The 21510-nt window shown below is 47.9% G+C and overlaps 1 protein-coding gene across 11 annotated transcripts in view; it reads left to right on the top strand.

Moving 5' to 3' along the window:
- The window catches only part of ALMS1 (ALMS1 centrosome and basal body associated protein), a 106492-nt gene extending 91126 nt beyond the window's left edge, over window positions 1-15366 (top strand). For 8 of the 11 annotated variants that reach the window (XM_031949693.1, XM_031949692.1, XM_031949690.1 and 5 more), the window contains 5 exons: window positions 1670-1896; window positions 2117-2300; window positions 5029-5089; window positions 14229-14328; window positions 15007-15366. In XM_031949693.1, the coding sequence (XP_031805553.1) occupies window positions 1670-1896; window positions 2117-2300; window positions 5029-5089; window positions 14229-14328; window positions 15007-15051 (617 nt within the window). In that variant the 3' untranslated portion in view covers window positions 15052-15366. Of the gene's footprint in view, window positions 1-765; window positions 1242-1669; window positions 1897-2116; window positions 2301-5028; window positions 5090-5193; window positions 5409-14228; window positions 14329-15006 lie in introns of those variants that run through there. The other 3 variants (XR_004231543.1, XM_031949694.1, XM_031949695.1) reach the window with 3 other exon arrangements.
- Window positions 15367-21510: the final 6144 nt, after the last annotated feature.

The following is a 21510-nucleotide window of genomic DNA, read 5'->3' as shown; positions in this document are numbered from 1 at the left end:
CTTGTCTTCTCCTTTTGTTCTTCATTCTACCCAACATCCTGAAAGCAGAGGTACAGAGCCTGCTTTTTTCCTCCCCTATCTTCCTTGTAAAACATTTAATAAAATAAGTGAACTAGAGGAAGGAAAGCTGACTCCCTTTCTGTTATTGTCCCTTCTTTCTGTTCCTTTGGATATTTGACAAGTATTTTCTCTTATGTGGCTTCCAGAAAAATGACTCTAAGTGGGATTTCTGGGGCTTCTCATTTTGATAAACCCCTCCTTCGAGTCTGAGCTAGATTTGGGGCATCAGGGCGCTCCTCCTGCCTGCCCCTGCCCATGGGAATGCCAATGGGCAACACTGAGAGTCCTTCAAAGCCCCCAATAGTGTTTTTGCTTGGCCCCATTTCCGTGACAGAGTTCATAAGAAAGAGTGAGATGGTAAAAAAGGTGACTTTCCTGTGCTACAGATGCCCCCAACAGGGACCTTAAAAACAGTTGCAAACTTGAGCTTGCTGTTGGCCCCCAGATGTCCCCGAGGTCATAGGCATTAGGCTATCCGGCCTTTTTTGCCCCCACACCTCTCCTGCTCTCATGGTCTGAGGCCACATAAACGGCTTCAGTGGCAAGGATTCCTCTCTCCCCATGGGGAGATGGGGTGGTGATTTCTGCCACCGACTTTAAGTCCAAACAAGCCGTTAGCTGGTGGGAGGAGTGGTGTCTCTCGTGCCAGTCGAGGCGTCTGAGACCCTGACGTGGAATTTTCACCCCTTTTCCCCCTTTCGACAGCGTCATCCGTATAGCTGCTGAAACGTTTGCCAATGTAATGCCTGTTTTCCGTTTGTTGGTGCCATTAAGCATCCTCACCTTTGGCTTAACATCACTGTTCCTGGAAGGGCCGGAGGTTTGGTTAGAACATTTACTGAGAACGTTCCTCCGATTAGATTAAAAGTACAGTGCTCTCTAAACTTGGTGTTTCCTGGCACTGCCATGCGCTTTCTAGCTGGGGAAGGGGTAGCTCATACTTGGAGGGCTCAGTACCTGCGCCCGCCGTGTGGGGTGAGTAAGGGGCTGGGTGGCCAGGAGAAGCTAGCAGTGCCTGGCCCAGCGATTCCCAAGGGCCAAGGCCACCTCAGGAGCCCCTTCTGCTGGGTCACTGACACCTGTCCCAGAGTCCCCTGGGGGGAACTGAGACCAGCCAGCCCCGGGCGCCCCAAGTGTCTGGTCCCCTAGCCCTTGCACCCCCCCTGCTGCTGCTGCTTCTCCTCTCTGCATCTGCCGCCGTTTGTTATCACCTGGAAAGTCCAGCCTAGGTAGGACACCTTTCCCAAAGGGAATGAAGTGGGCTGGGCCTGAAGGGGGTGGGGCAAGAGTGAAGGAGGCGGGGCTGGGGGCCGACCTCAAGCAGCGAGCAGGGACATTATGTGTGGGGGAGGGCCAGACCCCGAGCCTGCCCCTGTCCAGGCACTCACCCCCTTCTGGCACCAACGGTGAGCCCCCTCCCGGCCTCTGCTTCTGCCCTCCCGAAGCTCAGTCCTCCGGGAGTGCTCTTGTGCGTGTCCCGGGTGAAACGGTGTGGCCAGCCTGCCCATGGGCACGCACCACGAGGAAATGCTCAGGGAAGGCCCCTGGGAGCCACGCCTGGGCCGCCCCCTGAGAGCTGTCGCCCTGATCCTTCTGCTGTTTCCCACAGGGGTTTCCTGGTTCATCCCTGCCGAGAACCCCAGGCAGGCCAAGAAGGAAAACCAGCCCGGCCCTGGCCCCTCCTGGTTTGCCCCCCTGATTCACAGCAAGCCCTGGCGGCAGCCCCTTCGGGAGAAGAACTGGCAGACGGAGAGTAGCAGTGGGCGGCAGGCTGGGCTGCCGGGCCTCGAGCAGGACAAGGAGGCCCCTCCGCGCTTTGTGAAGGCGGGCCTGCAGGTGTGTGGGGGGGCAGTGGGGGGAGAGGAACAGGGGCCTCTTGTCTGCTTTCTCCTCCACTGCCCCCGGGTGTTCGTCCCTTCTGGCCAGTCCCCTTAATCCCCTCCCGTTCTGCTAGTCCATGTCCCGTTGTCGGCCACGGGACCCCCCGGGCCGCACGGCCTTCTGATAATGTGAGGCAAGGTCTCCCAGACATGCAGCTCTCCTCCGTCTGCCTTAGGAGTCCCTGGAGAGGCTGCGGCCCGACTTCATCTCCCGCTCCAAGGCTCGAGTGAAGCGGCTGAGGCTGATCACGGAGGAGCGCAAGCTGCAGCGCCTGCTACAGAGGGAGCGCGATCAGCTGTTCAACACTGAGGAGCAGCAGAGGGAGTCCCAGGACATGGCCGGCTTCCTTTCTAAGAAAGGTACGGGGCCCCCTCTCCGGGCAGCAAAATGGGGGACGCGCTGAAAACGGCTGTGGTGAGGGAGAGGCTCTGAGGAGCACAGCACCCTCTGGACCTCCCTGGCCTTTGTCCCTGGTCGGGCGCCACCCTGGATCAGCCAGGAGAAGGTCCATGGGAGACCCCCACGGGAGGCCTCTTCCTGCTGACTTGTGACTTTGGGGGGAAACTTTAGATAAGTCATTTCCTGCTCTGTAAAATAAAGACCTTTCAAGATTTTTCCCAAGTGGGAAAGTCTGTATTTTCTGGAAATTGTGGTCCTTAAAATTTTCCTTCAAAATTGGCCACACATACTTACTTTCTAGAGCTTTTTTTCTCCTCACAGATAGCTACAAGCGTGCTACTTTGTGTTCCCCAAAGTATCAGGATAACTGGAAACATTGTGACAAACCCAAAAACAATTTTTAAAAGAACCAAATGAATTACAGACACTTGGTTTGGGCCAAGGCAGGGTTAAGCTCTCTGGGCAGTCTTTGGAGCTCACAAAGTTCTAGGTGATTAAAGCTCTTCAAGCCAATCTGGCCTCCGATCCACAGTGTCATCAGAGAGTGGTGGGGGAGTGCAGGGAGATGGAGAGACAAGAGAGCAGATAGGTGTGGTGTTCTCTTCTTTTGTATAATAGGATGGTTCTCTGGGAAGCAGGTTTCTTGGGGAGGTTTTCTAGAGGCAGCCTTTGTTTCCATTCAGATCCATAATCACCTCAAATACAGCCAGGAGTTAAAATCCAATCTTTTATTGTCTCTTCCAAAATAGCCCGGTTAGTTTTCTTAGAGGCCTCTCTCCCTCCTTGGTTCCAAGAGCTCTTGCAGCTTGTCCTTTGTCTCTTCCAGCTTCTGCCTCTAGCTCAACTCCGACTTGTGGCTTCTCAGTCTCCAACTGACCCTCGCTGAGACTGAGAGCTTCTTATATATGATCTCTTAAAGGTGTGAGCTCTAATGTGTGACCTCTCATGTGTAAACTCTTAAAGGTGTAAACTTTTAAACATTGTTTCTATCCATTCTAATGACTTAACACTTTGTAACGATTCAAACAGATAGGAAATAAGTGACTCCACCAGTGCAGGGCTCTCCTGAGACCCAGGATTGGGTGCTGCTTTTGGCAGTGGGGACCAAAGGCACGGTCAGGCCGTGGCTGGCTTTCCCTGCCTGCTTCCCTGAGGCTTAGGGTTTATCCTGCTGGGTCTGGAAGAAGTGGCTGGCACAAGAAAGGGGATCCTTGGGCAAGGAGACAGCGGGCTTTTCAGAGACACAAGTGGCTCAGGACCGTGATCCTGGCTCTTCTGGAGCTGAGGGCACAGCTGGATCCCGGCTGTGGAGCACAGAAGATGAAAGCCTGTGAGAAATGAGCAGCTCAGAGTTCTCCTACTTCTGACTGGGGGCTTGTTCTTGACAATCTTTGGGCCTCGGCCTCCTCTCTCTTCTCTGACTGTCTCAGCATGAGCACAGAGAGGAATTCTCAGAAGTCTATTTTTGACCATTCAGAGAGCCACAAGAAAGGCACTCCTGGGGACAAATGAACTTTGTTTGGAATTTATTCTGTTCAAGTCAACCTGTGTTTATGGAGTACATCGTGTTACAGATATTGGTGACTAAAAAAGAAATTGAATAGTGGTCATTAAACCCTGAGAACTTACATGTCTAGTTGGGGGAAAAGAGGTCTCTAGGGGAAGTAGAGGAAAAAGAAGCCGGCCATCCTTGGGCCCTCTCTTTTGTTGATAAGAGCTCAGATTCTCCAACCAGCTACCCAGAGGGCGGGCTGACCCCCTGACCCTTTGTGGCTACTGTAAAGATACTTCTCACAGCTTCTTTGGATTTCAGTGATGTACATCAGGCTAGGCAGTCAGTGAGAATAAAGGCCATATTTTATTTGTCTCCCATCCTGCCTAACTTGGGACCTTGTTCTAATTGGAGAGCTTGAATATTGGAGCTGAAGTCATTATGAAGTTAATGAGAATTATACTACCATGTGCCAGGTTTAAAACTGAGTAATGGGGACAACATGTAAACAACTGTGAACAAACAGGGACGTAACAAGGATGCCCTGGCTGAGATTAAGGAGGATGGAGAAAGGCAGAAGGAGGGGGAAGCGAGGAGGGGAAGAGCAGGGAAAATGCCTGGAGATGGGGAGATGGAAGGTCTTGTGCAAAGAGCAGGCTGGTGTCACTGGGCTGTAGAGAACCGGAAGGAGAACCAGGCATTTGGGACTGGGAAGGTAGGAAGGGAAGAAGTTATCCAAACAAAACTAGGTCTTTGACCCTGAGACCTGTTGAAAGTAATAGGATCAGAGCTGCACTTTGGGAAGAGCACTTTGACGGCATAGTAGAGGAGGCTGCCCTGCAGTGGGACTTAAAGCATTCTTCTTTTTCAAAGTGCTTTGCATCCATGGTCTCTCCTGCTCTTGGAGTAGTCTTAACATAACTTAACTTTATAAAAAAGGAAAATGCTTTTCCTAAGCTGTCTGTTAATGACAGTAAGATCCAAATGAAATCCGACCTTTTGGGTCGCTCCAACTGGCATGGAATGAGGGCTGGTGCCATTTTTCTGATGCCCTCTGTGTGCTTTCTGAGCAGCACACCTTCTCTGCCCCAGTATCAGGCCAGCCTTGGAGGGTGAACATTACTTTTGGGATTTGGGAAATTGGATAAAAAGCTTAGAAACCACCATTGACCAGAAACACATCTCCCTTTGCCTAGGTTACGTGACTATGAGGAACAGGATAATAACCAAGAAGGAAATGGTCCAGCGATCCAAAAGGTGAGGTGCTAGGTGGGGCTGATGAGTGCTGGGAGCAGAGGTGTTTGTATGTGGTGGGAAAACAAGTGTGGGAAATGAGCAACACATTTTCTGGGCTTCGGCAGGGACTTTCTTACAAGAAGAAATCTAAGTAGACACAAGGAAGCGGAGAGCTGGCTCATAGGTGTGCTTTGAGAAGAGGCATTTCTGAATCCTGGGTGTAAAATCTAAAGTATACAGCAATGGAAAATCAAGTCAGCAACATCCAAGAAATGCCATTTGATTTCATTCTGATACATGCCAAGTCACCCGAGCTAAGCTCCCCGTGTATTTCCCGAAGGTCAGTAATGGTAGATGAATAGGAATTTTAGTTATCATCCCCCTTGGTATAAATTGATACTTCTGAAGTGCCTAAAAAGAATTTAGTCTTCAATTTAAGGAGTTCTGTAGTTGCTGGTTATAATCCTACCTCTAACTGGTCATGTCCCCCAAAAATCCGCAGGTTTATTTTGAGTCCTTTGTTGTCATTGTTGGTCATTGCTTTCCTCAGAATTCCCAAGTCATTCACAGCTGTTTACCTTTAAGGTATTTTTATGTAAATTGTCCTTCTGTTTCTGCTAACTTTCTGCACTAGTTCATACAGGTTTTCCCCAGGTTTCTCTGAAACCATCTGCTTCATCATTTCTTAGAGCACAGTAGTATTCCATCCCATATGAATGGGATATGAAACCATAATCTGTTTAGTCCTTCCCCAATTAAGAAGAACCCCCTCCCTCCAACCTGGTTCCAATTCTCTGAAATCTGAGCTGCTAAAAATATTTTGTTCACATGGGTCCTTTTCTTCCTCCTCTGATCTCTTGAGGTTGTAGACCTGGAAGTAGGACTGCTGAATCTAAGGGTTTCCAGTTTAATAGGTTTGGAGGGATGGTTCCAGATTGTTTTCTAGAATGGTTGAATGGCCATGTAGCTATTCTGAAGATTAAAACCAGGCCTGTCACAAGGCTGTTTAACCTGCTTCACACTGAATCCCCTTAGATTTTCAGGCTGTAATCTTACTTTAGTGCTAGACAAATTATAAATCACCTTCATATAGCCTGACACAATACTTTGATGTTTGCTTAGGGGAAAGATATGGGGAATAGTGAGTTGGATATATTTGCATGTACTGGTTAAATAAATTAATGAATGAATATTTTATTTATATATATACACATACACATAAAGAGCTTTCAAATAAATTTACTATATGGATACATTTGCATGTACTGGTTAAATAAATGAATGAATGAATCTAATATATGTATGTATACATACACACACATGCACGCACCTCTACCTTTTGGAGTGAGCCCTAAATTAAAAATTGAGGAGTACTGGGCTTTGGTCTCAGTGTCTTTACCAAGTCCTCTAACCAGCTGGTACCATGGTTATAGGAAGCATAAGATTCAATCCCATTCACTGGATTATAGATTTATAAGGGCCCATAACAGTTATCTAATGCAAGCACCATCACTCTTAGATTAGGCAGCTGAGGGCCTGAGAGGTTAAGAGAAAACTCTGGTCATGATAACTGGGTTTAAATAGTTGTAGAGCTTTGCTGGAGAAGGGATTAAAGTTGTTCCATTTGGTCTCAGAGGCCAGGAGGAGGAGCAAGGAGAAGTGGCCAAGAAGCAAATGTAGGCTTGATGTCTGGACACATTTCTTAACCCGAGGCCCCAGGCCAAGGCTGTGTGCCCAGGGGCGGCCGTATCATAGTGGGCATTCCTTTTGCATGTGGGTTACAGTAGGAAGGGCTCTCAAACACAACTCTGGGATAAAGAGGGCTGGGTGGGCTCACAGGAGGTGAGCCTGAGTGGGGGTGGGCGGCCATGCTGCTCTGTTAGATAGGTGCTTAGAGCCCCTCATTTTCTTGTGGGCAGGTGGGGGAATTGGAAGAGGAAAGCTCACAATGTGGGTATGAAGGCTGGAGTGCTGTAGACAGTGCTGTTTGGGACAGAACCTTCCTTCCCATACTTATCCCTGGCCCTTTTTTCAATCAGTGGAGAAGATGGTCCAGTGAAGGATTAAGAGAATGAGTGACTGAAGTCCTCTGGCCAGCTCAGAGTAGCCATTGTTGTGGCTTGTGGCGCACCTGCCTTTCCTCCTCAGGAGACGGTCCTGTTGTGGACCGGTTGGATAGATGCCCTGAAGGCTGAACTTGGGGCCACTCCAGCATCCCCTTGCAAAGTAGATTTTTAGGTCAGAAGTGCATCTACCCCTGGCTCTGTTATCTAGAGTTTCCTTCTTCATTCTTGTACTTTCTAAACAATAGCAAAAGCAGCAATGGCTTTCTCATGGCGGGGTTCTCAGGTTTTGCTTTCCACATGCTCATTTTGACTGGAGAGGACCCCCATAATGGAAACCAGACACCAGTGTCTCTCCTGCTCCCTATATTTCTGCCTGTCTTTATCCATTCTGGTGCTAGAGGAAAACAATTCATCTAAATTTAGGGAAAAGACTACTGTACAGTGTGTTGGGCAGAACGTTAGGCTTTGGGTAATTACATATTACAAATTTAATGCTTCCAAGTGTATGCAGATGGATCTGTGATCTTCTGGATTCCGGAGTGCTCTCCACAAAGCAGTTTGCCACCCAGCCATGTCTGCCTTCTCAGCCAGGGCGCTGGTAGCTCTCTGCAGTAATGGCTCCTCGGGCCATCCAGCTGTGATTGCTCAGTCTTCACTGTAGGACTGGAACATCTGGTTTTCCTCAAACAGTTCATTGATGACAGTCTTCAGATTTTCCTTGGAAAAGCCGTCTGCCATCACCTCTCTCAGTTGCCAGTTGTGCTCATCTTTCATTCTTAGAGGCAGGGGTATTCTGGGTCCCATGGCCATACAGCAGCCCTGGTGAAATGTTTGTGTTGAAAAGATAGGTCTTTCATTTAATTCTGGCGTCAGGCATAGTGCTTTGCAAATTTCCAAAAGCAGTCCATCTTTTCTATTCCTCCTCTGCTAGTCAAAGCCTATCTCCTTGTCCTTCTCTGTTGTCTGTCCCAAATAGCAATGCTACAGCATGACCTTTCTGATAGATATTGAAATAAGGGAAATAGAGAAGCTGTCTTCATTTGGTATTTTCTGTAGGAATGGATGGGCCAGAGTCACTGTATATCACTCCAGGAGACTGCAGTGAGTTGGAGTTTGATGCAACCAATACAATATCGTGTACAAAGAGGGCTGAAAAAATAGGAAAAATGGTAAAATATTTAATTGGAAAAACAATTGATTTGGAAAACACATCGAAGAGAAAAATCTTTTAAGAATCATTGAACTATCTGAATGCTGTCATTAAAAAAAAGAGGCTAGGCATCCCATTTCAAAAATTTTTTAAAATGTCTCTACGAGCCAGAAGGCAAAGCAGAAATAAAAAGAATGACCCCTGAAGAGAAACTCCAAATGCAAATTCAAAATCCAGAACTTCCAAGTCAAAGAAAAATTACTGCAAGCATCCAGAAAGAAAAAATTCAGGTATGGACGAGTCACAGTATAATTTAGCAAGGATCACTATAAAGGGGCGGAAAACTTGGAATACAAAATTCCAGAAGGCAAAGGATATGGAGCCCAAGCAAAAGTGAGTATGACCCTGAAGAAATAAAAATGGCCTTTACTGAGAGATTTCCACGCATTCCTGATGAAAAGACCAAAGCTTTGGAGAAACTTGGATCAAACACCAGAGGGAAGAGAAAGAAAAAGGAGAACATGAATGAACCATGAGAAGGGACTGATCCAGGGTAAACTACTTACATTTAAACATGGGGAGATGATACATGTGTCTTCTGAACCAAGTCGTTAGGGGTCATGGGAATGGTTTTGATTTGATGATTGTAAGGGAAGAATGGGAAGAGAAGGGAAGAAGAAGATGGGGGAAGGGAAGGTGAAAAGAAGGTAAGGGAAAGTATTTCACATAGGGTGCTCAAGTCATCTACACATAAGGAGAGGGAAGTAGAGTGCTGATGACTGATTCTCATCAGCCCTGGTGAAAAGAAGGAAGTGTATAAACACACACACACACACACACACACACACACACACATGTATACAAATTTCATCCAGTAGGAGATAGGAAGAAAGTGAGGGTGGGGGAGAAGGAAGGTGGAGAGAAGGTTTTAGGTTAAGGGAGAGATTCTTCCTAAAGCAAAACAAACTGAGAAAGTTCTTCAACTATTCATGGGCCTTTTTGAGGTGACAAAGAATGGGAATCTGAGGACTCAGGTGTAGTAAATTGGGGCACGGACAAACAAGTTGATCTCCTGGTTCTTCTCATTTCACTTGGCATCAGTTCATGTCAGTCTCTCCAGTTTCTTGCCACTACAAAAAGCGCTGCCACAAACATTCTTGCACATTTGGGTCCCTTTCTCCTTTTATGATCCCTTTGGGATATAAACCCAGTAGAGACACTGCAGGGTCAAAGGATATGCACAGTTTGTTAACCCTTTGTCCTGCCCACCTTTTGAGAATAACAACAAAGAAGTATTTAAGACTACCACGCTTCCCTTGGGCACTGGTTCTCCTATTGGGAAACAGGCTTACCTCCAAAAGGGCAAGGAAGCTCAGATTTAGGGAGAAGAGAGGGGGAGTCACAGAGATCACCCCCTAGATCTTCACTCTTTTTCTTTTTATAAGTGTCCTTCTGGAGAGGAAATGTGATATAAAGACAGAAGATATCAACAATTAATAAATAGAAGTGAAAAATAATAAGGGTAACTTGTTGAAAAATGTTGCTTTTTAAGGAAGTATCCTTAAGAGGCTCACCTTATGGTGATAAGGCCAAATATCCTCCTTTTCTACCCAGGCAAAGGTCCAGATTCATGACTAGAGGAAATGTCTTTGGAAAGAAGGGGGGGGGGGGAGAAAGAGGGAGGAAAAGAACAAAGAAGAAAGGAAGGGAGAAGGAATGGAGAGAAGGAAATAAAGGGGGAGGGAATGGGAAGGCAGAGAGGAGTTTCAACAAAGCCAGGTCACTTCATGAAGGGGTGGGGCACAAACACATGGCCAGGAGATGACAGTTGGGCCCAGAGTCCTGGTATTGGCTAGAGCTGGAGGCCCTCTGTTCCAACTGTTGCATTTACAGAAGAGGCCCAAGAAACTACCTGAGATAACTTGGCAAGCAAGTGATTTATTTGTGCCTAAGCCTTCTACTCTGGGAAGGAATGGAGCAGGGGAAAAAAGGGGGAGGAGGGAATGTAAAATGAAAACTTATATGGACTTAGGTCCAGCTTCTCTGCCACCTTTTCTAGGTCTTACTACTAGAATGAAAGAGTTGGTTCCATTTGGACCTGGAACATTGCATGCTTTCTTTTCATTCAGCTTCCCTTCTGTATTTAGGGCAAATTCTACCAAGCAACTTGGAGTGCGAATAGATGAGAAGACACAAAATTTACCACCTGGGTCAGATAATCTTGAAGTGCTCAGAATAAGTATTAAAAACTGTCTTAAAAAGAATTGCAAATGATAACGTCAGTATATCTTGTAGAGGATGGATAGACAACTTTTATGACAATCCGAATGAATTCCTCCAAATCAAATCAACATAGACTGTGTTGCTTGATGATCTTAGTCCAAGGGTGAGAATAGCAAGAATCCGAAAAGCATTTAAAATATGGATCAAGAATAAGGAAAGAGAGAGACCCAAACATCTATAGGTGTGAAACTTCTGCATGGTTTTGTGAATATTGTATTCAAGAAAAGAATTGAAAGACACTGGACATGTTTAATACCAAGTGATGTCACAAATGAACTATATTTTAATTCAGGAAATGATACATTAATATGGGAGAATTAATATTGACTATTAATATTAATAATCGGCTTTCAGAGTATAGTGATGCCATTGACTTGTCATAGAGTAAAGATCAAAATTAACATGAAGCCAGAGAGAAAATAACAATAAAAAGATGACAGGCAATTAAAACTACTTTAGCCTGACATGTTTATTAATGTTTTTGAAATGATATTGTTATAAAGTTCAGAGACACTCAAAAATTTCATGTGGATGCTTGATTAATAGAAACAATTGCCATAAGGGAACAATCAAGAAAACCTAAAACCTACCTTAGTTTACCCTGGATTCATTTTCCAAGCGGAGAGATTTGGCAGCTAAGGATCCTGTCAATTTGGAATTTAATATTACTTGTAAGAATACTGCAGAGAAATCATTTTCAGTCACGTTCAACTCTTTGTAACCTCAGCTCATTTTATCAATAGGGAAACTGAGGCAAATGGTTAACTGACTTGTCCAGCATCATGCAGGGAGTAAGTGTCTGAGGTCAGATTTGAACTCGGGTCCTCCTGACTCCAGGCCTGGTGCTCTGCTGTGGGTACCTCATAAAACGGGAACAGTGAAGAGGAAAACTAGTTTAATGAAAGGTTGGTCAGAGCCCAGCCCCAGATGACCCCAGTCAAGTCATTTTAATTGTACTTAAGAATAAAAGTGGAAGGAAGACTAAAGCCAGACAAAAGATGGGAAAGATCTTCAAAGATATCTCTAGTCTTTGCCAAGAATAATGGAGGCCTGCCTTTGGACTTTGGCCTTGCCTCCTGAGCTTGCTTATGGAGGAAGGGGGAATGGCAGGGAACAAAACTGGAAGAAACAGGTGGGCCCAGAGAAGAGGTGTAGTCCAGGCAGCCCAGCAGGGGGGCTCGGAGGGAGAAAAACTCAAGCTGGGACATGAGGTGGGATACGAGCCATTGGAAAGTGTCATTAGCTGAGAGAGGCTTTTAAGCAGAAAATACTGTTGTCACGTGGTTTGGCCCAGAGGCCCCCTGACTGTATGATTTTTCTGAGACTTTGTTCACCTTGGCAGAAAACCACTTTGATGAGATGCTCTTTTCAGGATCAAAGATGTACCTGTGTGAACCATGGCACATCACCAAAGGTCTGCGCTTCTCTAAGACCTTGTTGAATTCTTTAGACTTGTTTTCAGATTCTGTTCGAGTGATGCTGTTAGAGCCTTTTCTGACCCAACGTTAACTCTCAAATCAGCTTGTTTTATTCAGCCCTTCTCTTTACCAGCCTTTTGACTTGTTTCAGATGGCCCGGCCTCTTAGAAGAGCAGTGTCTACTTCCATTGAGATTAAAAGATGTGTCATCACCTCTAACAACAGTACTTGAAAAGGATAACACTCATTGGACTCTGGAGCATTTTTGCTTAGAAATCAGTCTTATTTCCCTTGTTATCTTATTTTTTATGCAGATTCCAGAGTTGGAGGGCTTCTCTGAATGAGCAACAGGTGTTAGACATTTCTCTTGTTGATATACCATGAGGTGGGACTTCTGGGAGGCAGAATTGCTAGAAGAACTGTCTTGTAGGAGTTTTAGATAAAGTTACATGGAAAATAGATCTTGAACCTTGGAAAGGGGCATGTTCACTCTTCTGCGTGAACAATATTTAGGAGAAATAACCATACAAAAGCTGAGAATAGGTCTAGAGTATTAAAAATGACATTGGGGGTTGAGAAAGGAGATAAGTTATTGGACAGAAGCCATCCTAGGAACTGCTTTGAGAAACAGAAGCTTCTAGTTAGTCCCCTTCACATCTGTAAGTTTTCAGAGATCAGAATCACAACCTTTGGAGTTGAAAACGCTTTATAGATAAAGAAAACTAGTGAGAGGCTTGGTATATGTAGTGTCACTTAAAAAAAAAAAAAATTAATCATTAACAGGAGATTCCTAATGACTTCTCAGTGGCCAGGAGAAGTCATCAGCTAGGTAGCCATATCAATGAAAAATTTTTTTTGTTTACATGCACATATAATTTTTCCAGTTACAGGTAAAAGTTTTTTTTTACATTTGTTTTTAAAACTGAGTTTTAGATTTTGTCCTTCCTTCTTCCCTCCCTCTTCCATTGAGAAAGCACTTGTAAAGCCATGCAAAAGGCTTATATAAAAGTTGTGTTGTGAAAGAAAACAGATTGCCCCTTCAAAAAAAAAAAAGAAAGAAAAAAGAAAAGAAAGTTTAAAAAATTGCGCTTTGTTCTGTATTCAAACTTCTCTTTCTCTGGGTACGGATAGCATTTTCATCATGAATCCTTCGGAGTAGTCTCGGAGCATTGTATTGCTGAGACTAGCAAAGTCATTCCCAGCTGATCATCCCACAACACAATCAGTGAGATTTATAGAGCTCCTCCTGAATACACGTTGCTGTGTGGAGTGTTGGGGAGGCTAACCAAGTACTTTCTTTCTGAATGAGTTGCTTCTGTTAGCAGTCCAGGTGCGCTGGACAGAGTTCCTGATGTCTTGAAAGCACAGGTTCCCCTTTTTGGAGTCTGCTTGCTCATCTGTAATAAATATCCACATCGAACTCAGATTGACGTGGTCTTGGCCCACAGATCCCTACTAAGGCAGAAGATTGGAACAGCCTTGCTTTAACATAACCTTTTATGGCAAAAGTCTTAATGCCAGACTGGCCCTGGTGACTTGGACCCTCAGGAGCAAGTGAACGCTCTTCTGTCTTCCCCACTTGAGTCAGTAATTTTTGAGGCAGTAATTTCTCATTAGCTTTTTCCTTCCCCCTGGGCACTCTCCTTCAATTCTGACTTCATCCCACTTCCTCTGGAGAGTTCCTGTGGCTTCTGGAGATGGAGGCGGGGGCATGAGCCTAAGAATAATGGAGCCAGGCTGCTGAATGAAGGCGTTTTAAATGGGAACTTGGAAGAACTGACATTCTGTCCCTTCCTTATTCACACCCTCTGCATTCTCATGGCAAGCTTGTGTAATAGCCATTCAGCCTCAGGTAGCAGAGCCCCACAGAATGTCCCTTTGAGCCCCACAGAATGTCCCTTTGATCACTTCTTTGAGGGTTTCTGAGGTTTCAGGACATCATGGAGCCCAAGTGCTGGGCCCAGAATTGGGCAGCCGTTGGGTGTCCGAGGGAGTTTGGTTCTCCCTGCCTCCAAGGCCAGCCCTCCCCCCATGGCCCCTGGCTCCCCTGTGAGGGGTGAGCATTTGTCCCTATATCTCTGAACACAGCCTTCTCTTCCTGCTTTGGTTCTTGTGGTATCTGCCGTCCTGCTAAGAGCAGGGATGCTGTGGGAATGATGTTGGGGGGGGGGCCAACTGGGCAGAAGCGGCTCATATGGGGTCCCCCTAATGGCACTAACTGGTGGCTTGTCTCCCCTTTCAAGGTTGTATGAGCAGCTTCCTGAGGTGAGGAAGAGGCGAGAAGAAGAGCAGAGGAAGTCGGTCTACAGCACTTACCGGTTCAGGGCCCAGCTCTACAAAATGGTGAGTTGGGCTGCCGGGCAGGGCCAGGCCCCCGGCTCCTGGAGGACCGAGAAGGGGCCCTTGCCGTGGTAGAGCAGAAAGGCCTCCTCCTAGACCAGTTCCACAGACATGGAGGGACGTGGAGGGCCAGGGCCGTCTGGGAATCCCCGAAGCTGTCCCCACCGCAGTATGGAAGGCGCTTGGTTCTTCCTGTTGTGGGCAGCCCCTCAGCTGGAGCCCCCCAAGCATCTGCTGAACTGTTGGGCCCTGGGATCACGATAGATGAGGGGCCTTCCTATTCAGGGGCTCCCACAGAAGCCCATGTTTCCCTGTACTGCATGTGGGCGGCCGCCTGGGCTGTAGGAGAGGAAGGGGTCTGGGAGGTCGCTGAGGCTCCTGGGAGCCCCCTCCTCTGAGATGGGTGAGAGCCACAGCGGGCTTTCCTGAGGGGGACTTTTATAGCTGTGAGGAATTCTCTGGAGGATGGGTCACAGTATGGGGGGGGGAGGAGAAATGACCGCCCTGATCATATTAACTGGGGTTGAGTGGGGTTATCAGCGTTGGACCTTTCCTTTGGGATTTATGGAGCGATACCAGGATCTCTGGAGCTGAGGTGGGGAATTTGGAAGCGGGAGCACCATTCTCTGTCCCAGACCCATCTCCCATTAACCCTATTTCTTGTTTCTTTTCTTTCCACAGAAAATCACCAACCGTGTACTAGGGAGGAAAGTCCCCTGGGATTGACCAGAAAGTCGATCTTTGCCTTCTTAAGTCTTGTGGTAGTTTTTGGAAACCCTGACTTCGGTCCAGGTTCAGGGCGTGCTGTGAATGTGTTGTAGTTGTTTGTGTGTATGTGTGTGTGTGTGTGTGTGTGTGTGTGTGCTCAAAGGTGTTTTATGTTCACGTGCACTTGAATCATCATGGCTTTGTAGGCCTTAGGGGAGTCACTGGTGCAGGTGGGGGACCTTCCTCTCCCCTGACTGTTCGGGGACGGCTCCTCCCAGAAGCAGGGCTTTTTTTGTATGTGTTTTTGTACTTCTGGAAAATAAATGATTTTAGAGCAAAGCGCGTAGTCCGGGATTCTTTCTCTCTCAGATGGGAAAATGTTTGGGAAACTCTGTGGCCCTCAAAGGGTGTGTCCGGGAGCCACGGCCGGCTCAGGAGGCTTTGGGCAGAGAATGCTTACTTTATAGTTTGTCATTTGGTCCAGAAACCCCTCAGATCTAGCTCCTGTGACCAGGGAGAGGCTTCTCCTGGGTGGGGAGAAAGGTGGGACTAGAGGGAAGCCCCAGGCCAAGCTCCCCCGTGGCAAGAGGGCTTCGGGCCTCCTGTCTGCTCTGGGATGGGCAGGGGCAGGGCTCGGGGATCAGGATGAGCCATTGGCAGGAAGCCAGCAGCCTCTTGGCTCATATGACTCAGGCCTCTCCCTAGGAATCCCCTGGAGAAGTTCTCCCTGTCTGGGCAGCTCTCTCTGGGGGCAGAGACTTCTCTGCTCCTTGCACAGGCCGGTACCTTGTGGCCCTGCAATGGAGCCCTTCAGTGCCCATGCTCGGGACTTGCTGGGTGAGAAATGGGTACATCCCACACCTTGGCAGCAAGGCTGGCAGCCCCCATTGTCGGTGTAACTGCGCTGGGGACCTCCCCAACCTCCTCTGTGAGGTGGACTTAAAATAGGGGATTTTAGGGTTTGCAAAGGAGAGATGCGGGAGGTGGGTGTGGTTCTTAGCTTCAGCTCCCCCTCCTTCCTCTTGCTCCTCCCGCCTTCCCTTTCACTCTTCTTTCTCTCCTCTCCTCCTTCCCCTTCCTCTCCCCCATCCTTCTCTTCCTCTCCCCCATCCTTCCCCTTCTCCTTTCCCTCCTTCCCTCCTCACTACCTTTCTTCAATCCTTTCTCTTCCTCCCCCTCCTCTCCTCTTCCTCTTCCTCCTTCCCCATGAGCCTGCAGGGCAGGGAGCAGCCCCTTCCTCAGCCCTCCTGTGTCTCCCCACAGTTATTTGTGTCCCACCTCTCCGGATGCACTTGGGGTTTTCCCAGCAGCAAACCTGGGGCTGTTGGCCCTCACTTGACAGTGGAGGAAGCCAAGGCAGTGACTTGCCGGGGCTCACACAGCTAGTGGGGACTGAGGCTGGACTGGGCTCTGGCCATTGTGTCTCCGGGCCTGGGCGCGCTCACTGCCCAGCTGCCCATCAGTCTGTGTGCGATTCCTATGGGCCGTTTATCGTCCGTCACCTGTGGACATGTCAGCGTCTGCTGTGCCAGGCTCCCCCACAGGCCCGGGAGAAAGCGGCTATCCCCCAATGGCTGGCTTTGCCCGAGTGTGCCCAGCTGCTGGCCGAGGTCACGCTCCCCGCTCCAGGCCTGGCCCCATGCCATGGGCACCCCCAGCCACCACTGCAGGAGCACACCCCCGGCCGCCTGTCCATCACCACGGGAGCATGGTCTGATGGAGGGTGCCGGCCCAGGGACCGCTGGTGAATCATGGGGCAAGGTGAGCCCGGACAGGTCTGGGGGGCCTCGGGGGCCAGGCTCCTCTAGGCAAATGGATGCCCTTAGTTGGGCTTTCAGGCCCTTAATCTGCCGGGCAGAGCCCGAGAGGTCCGGGGGCCATAGCTTGGAAAGAGACAAGTGCTGAGGCAGATAAAGCTCTCTTCTTCCTCCCTGCCCCGAAATTAGCTTGCCTTTTCCTCTGAACAAAACAAAAAACCCCAACGGGAAAGCCCTTCAGCCACAGCCCGAGCCCGACAGGCCCTCGAGGGGCCGAGCTCCTGGATCCCCGCTCCTAAGCGGCTGATTCATCTTCACTTGGGAGCGGTGCCGTTTATCCTGAGGAACAGAGCAGGCCACCAATCGGGACCTGTCACACAGCTGCATTTACAAAAAGAATGTCAGTAAGTCGGCCCGATCCAAAGCTGCCCCTGCTCTGTCTGCCTCGGGAACTTCCTCCTGCTCGTCCGAGAATTCTCGTCCTGTTCCATTCTCCTAAAAACCCACACAGGCTTCCGGGGGCCTTCTCCCCAGTTCCCTCTACCGCCCCCCAAAACAACCCCCAAAAGACAAAACCCAACCTTCTATTACCCACTAAAGATACTTAGATCCACCAGCCACCAAGGTCAAAACCGTGTCTGCTTGATGGAGCCTCTGTAAGGGTAGGGACACCCCACAGCCGGGGCTTGACCCCAAACCTTGCTCCCCTCCGCTTGCCAAGCTGCTGCGTCTGGCTACTGCTCGGGCCTTCTGGGCCGCTTCATTTCCCCCACGTTCTCCAGGCACGTCTACCCCCTTCTCTTGCCTTGGGAAGAGTTTCTCTACCCTTTACGACTGGTTCACCGTCCTCCCTTTCTCCTCTCCCCTGCTCCCACCAGGAGCCGCCCAGCTCTCTGTGTGCGACCAGCTGTGTGACCCTGGGCAAGTCCCTTAACCCCAATTGCCTCAGCAAAAAAGCTTCTTTTCTTTGATCAAATATCAAAATGCAACATTGAACCCATCAATTGAAATCACTTTGTTGTTTCATTTCTCTATTTAGAGGGATGAGAAGGTTAAACATATCCAAAAAAAATCCTTGTTCCTTCGACAGCTCCTCTTAGGACACGAGTTGGGAAGTTTGACTAGACTTGAAGAAATGATCATTCTACTTATCACTAAACAGTTGCTTTTTTTTCTGCAATAGACCCTGCGCTTTATTTTGGCAAAGCCTATTACTCTTCTAGGTTCAAGAGTCCAGCATTCTAAGGCTGAGTTTTAAAGGCTTGCTTGGAAGGGACTGATTGTCCCATGTAATAACCCCGGGACATCCTCTTGCTGATGATTTAACCTGGGATTTTTATCTGTTGACTGTGAACAGAAACTTGCTGAAGACGGAGTTCTCCGAAAGACAATTCTTGGTTCATCATCGTGCAATTCCAGATTGTCCGAACTTTCCCAAGGGGGACAGCTAAAGGGGGTCCTGATCTAGGGGGTCCTAATGTTTTAGTCAAGATTACCAGAGGCAGGGGGCAGCCAGGGAGTGCTGTGGATAGAGCCTCAGCTCTGAAGTCAGTAGGACCTGAGTTCTTGGGCAAGTCACTTAACCCAATTGCCTCAGCAAAAAAAAAAAAAAAAAAAAAAAAAAAAAAAAAAAAAAAAAAAAAAAAGTACCTTAGAGTACCTTGGAGCAATTACCATGCTTTAATTGCCAGGGCACTATCATCTCTACCTGGGGGCCAACCCACCTTCTCCCGCTGTAGCCGATAGGAATATTCCCTAACCACAAAGACCTCTTCCTTTCCTACATCTCAATAAAAGACATTTTTTCCTTCCTCACTGGGGCCCAGTCTCACGCACTTTATTAACATGACTTTTAATAAACTAATTTTTCCCCTTAGAGAAAACATGCATTTGCCTTTGTTTGTATTTCAGTTTTTCCGTTTGTAATTCTCTTTGTATTTTACTCACACAGCAAACGGGTTGGTACCTTCTCGGGCTCAGGCCCCATGTGGCTTTTGGAGGAGCTCCATGGAAACCCCAGAGTTCCCGAGGATGGTCACATCAAGCCAGGGAATCCCCAGGTCAGGGCGCAGAAATCTGTGAGGAAAGGGGAGGAACTTACAGATGAAGCACATCTTGATCAGAGACTGTTAGCTAAATTGATTGGAGCCTTAAGGCCTTGGTTTCGGCTTCTCCAGAGTCACACGATTTTAGATAAGGCCTGGACTATATTCCGTTCTCCAAAGAAGGGATTAAAAAAGTTTATGCGGAAGATTCCACTGACCAAAGAGGGGTTTATGTGACCCATCACAACACCACAGGGGTCCTCAAACTATGACCTGTGGGCCAGATGCAGCAGCTGAGGACGTTTATCCCCCTCCCCCAGGGCTAGGAAGTTTCTTTATTTAAAGGCCCACAAAATAAAGTTTTTGTTTTTTACTATAGTCCGGCCCTCCAACAGTCTGGGGGACAGTGAATTGGCCCCCTATTTAAAAAGTTTTGAGGACCTCTGGCATAGAGGGTGGGGTTTGGGGGGTTCTTTGTCTGAAATGTATAAAAGCTGTGAACATTTTCAAGGGAGTGGCTCTCTCCTGCTGTGAAATTCGGCTCGCAGACCAGGACGGGGTCCGCTTCTCAAGATTCTAACCATTCTGCTTTCTGTGAGTGAGCTCTGAGTAGTCACTTTGGGGAGGTCTTTCCATCCCAAACAGACTGGAGACCTGAATAAATTTCAGGATAGCTTGCAGTAACAGAAGGGAGCCCCTAACCATTTTTATGGCAGATTATGCACAAATAGTGGTCTGTGTGATAGAAATGAATGTGCCGGACCCAAGCGGTCGGTGAGACGCACACACTTGGCCAGTTACTGAGATGGAAAGGTAGTTCCTGGGAGGCATCCCGAGAGGTGTCCGGAGAGGTATCCTGGGAGGCGTCCCGAGGGGTGTCTGGGAGGCGTCCCGAGAGGTGTCTGGGAGGCGTCCCGAGAGGTGTCTGGGAGGCGTCCCGAGAGGTGTCTGGGAGGCGTCCCGAGAGGTGTCTGGAGAGGTGTCCCGAGAGGAGTCCTGGAAGGCGAGGAGCGACTCCAGGACAAATTGAGAGCATCACTTTATAAGCTTAGGAAAGGAAAGGCAGGAGAGAGAAGGAGCCAGCTTTTGTCCCTCTTGGACAGGCAGCTTCAGTTCAGGGAATATCGAAGGCTTAACGTTCACACCCATGTTTTTTATTTTGGAAGGAAGGGCCATATTGCCATAGAGTACAAAAAGAACAAAATGGACTCTGAGAACGACAAGGCGGGACGTACTTAGAACTTCCCAGAGGATCAGCAAGCACTAAACTGTAGAGGAAGGGGCAGCTACGGATCGCAAAAGGGACTCTTCTTTTCCCACAACTTAATGTCTTGGCTCCAGTTATCCCATCCATTCCTCTCCCCAAACCCATGTTCCCCTCAAGGCTGGGGACGTATTCTGATTGTTTGCTAGGTATTAGGGCCCCTAAATCAGTCCTGAACTTTGTCCCAAGCTGTTCTCTGGTGTTAGGGACACAGATAGTCTTTGTTCAAGGGACTTGGATTCTACAGTGAGTTTCCATTTCATGAACATTTTAAGGTTTGTGACATGTTTTACCCTGTGAGGTCCATGCTGCCCACCCTCGTTTTACAGAAGGAGAAACTGAGGCAGATGAAATCAACCTCCCAGCATTACATGGCCAGAGAGTGTCTGAGGTAGGGTTTGAATCCGGGTTCTTCTGCTCTGTTCACTACAACAGCAAATTAGCAGGGTGAGAGCTAATGCAAGGTAAGTACAATATGGACATACACCAACACACATATAAGCATGTAATATGCTCTGTATGTATACATGCTAAACATGCTATATGCACATGCAATATACACACATATAATATATACACCATACAAAATAACAATGGAGCATATATATATAGATATGAAACAAATGCAAAGAAATCTCAAGGGGGAGTCACTGTCAGGAACCAGTCGGGCCGGGAGAATTGGGGGCTCTAATTTTGGAGATGGCCGAGTTAATCCTTAAGGAAGCCAGGGACTCTGGACGACAAAGGTGAGGGACGCACGCTTTCCAGAAAGAGGGATCAGTTAATCATCAGAGGCAGGGAATGGGCTGGCAGTTGTGGGAGAAATAAGACTGGAAAGCCTTGCCTATTAGGCTAAGGAGAGTGTATTCTGTGGAGAAGGGGCGGATTTCTTTTTTAAAAGCTGAGGGACTTTGGTCCGATTTCTCCACAAAAAATGATCATCCCATCTACCCATTGAAGAGCCTAGAATGCTGCCACAAGAGTGTTCACATTTGCAAGGGTCCAAGAGATGGTTTAGTTCACAGTTTATAGGAAAAGGAGAGAAAGTGAGGTACAGAGTGTGGCGCAGGGCATTCTGAAGTCAAATCTAGTCAGATCTTGCCCCTCCATAGGTGACCACCGGCCACTTGGGCTCAGCTTTTTGAAATGCAATTTTCCATATTTGTTGAGTGAATGAAGCAGGTGGGGCTGACCCAACTCATTGAGTGTTTGCTTTTGGTGCAAGGTAAGAACAAGGAGCATAGAAAGGGAGAGGATGGGGGTGGTACAGGGGACAGAATCCCCCCATCCTTCTGTCAAGGCTTCAATCTTGCTAGAGGCAGGGGAGTGATGGGGAGGAGAGGGGGCCCAGCCAGCCAGCGGCTCTACAGGGAAATCTTGCAGATCCATTGGTGTTTTAAGGTGCAGTTTG

This window comes from Sarcophilus harrisii, chromosome 2 (assembly GCF_902635505.1).
Source record: "Sarcophilus harrisii chromosome 2, mSarHar1.11, whole genome shotgun sequence".
NCBI lineage: Eukaryota > Metazoa > Chordata > Mammalia > Dasyuromorphia > Dasyuridae > Sarcophilus > Sarcophilus harrisii.
The sequence above is the reverse complement of the archived record's forward strand: the minus strand, read 5'-3'. Positions and strand labels throughout refer to the sequence as shown.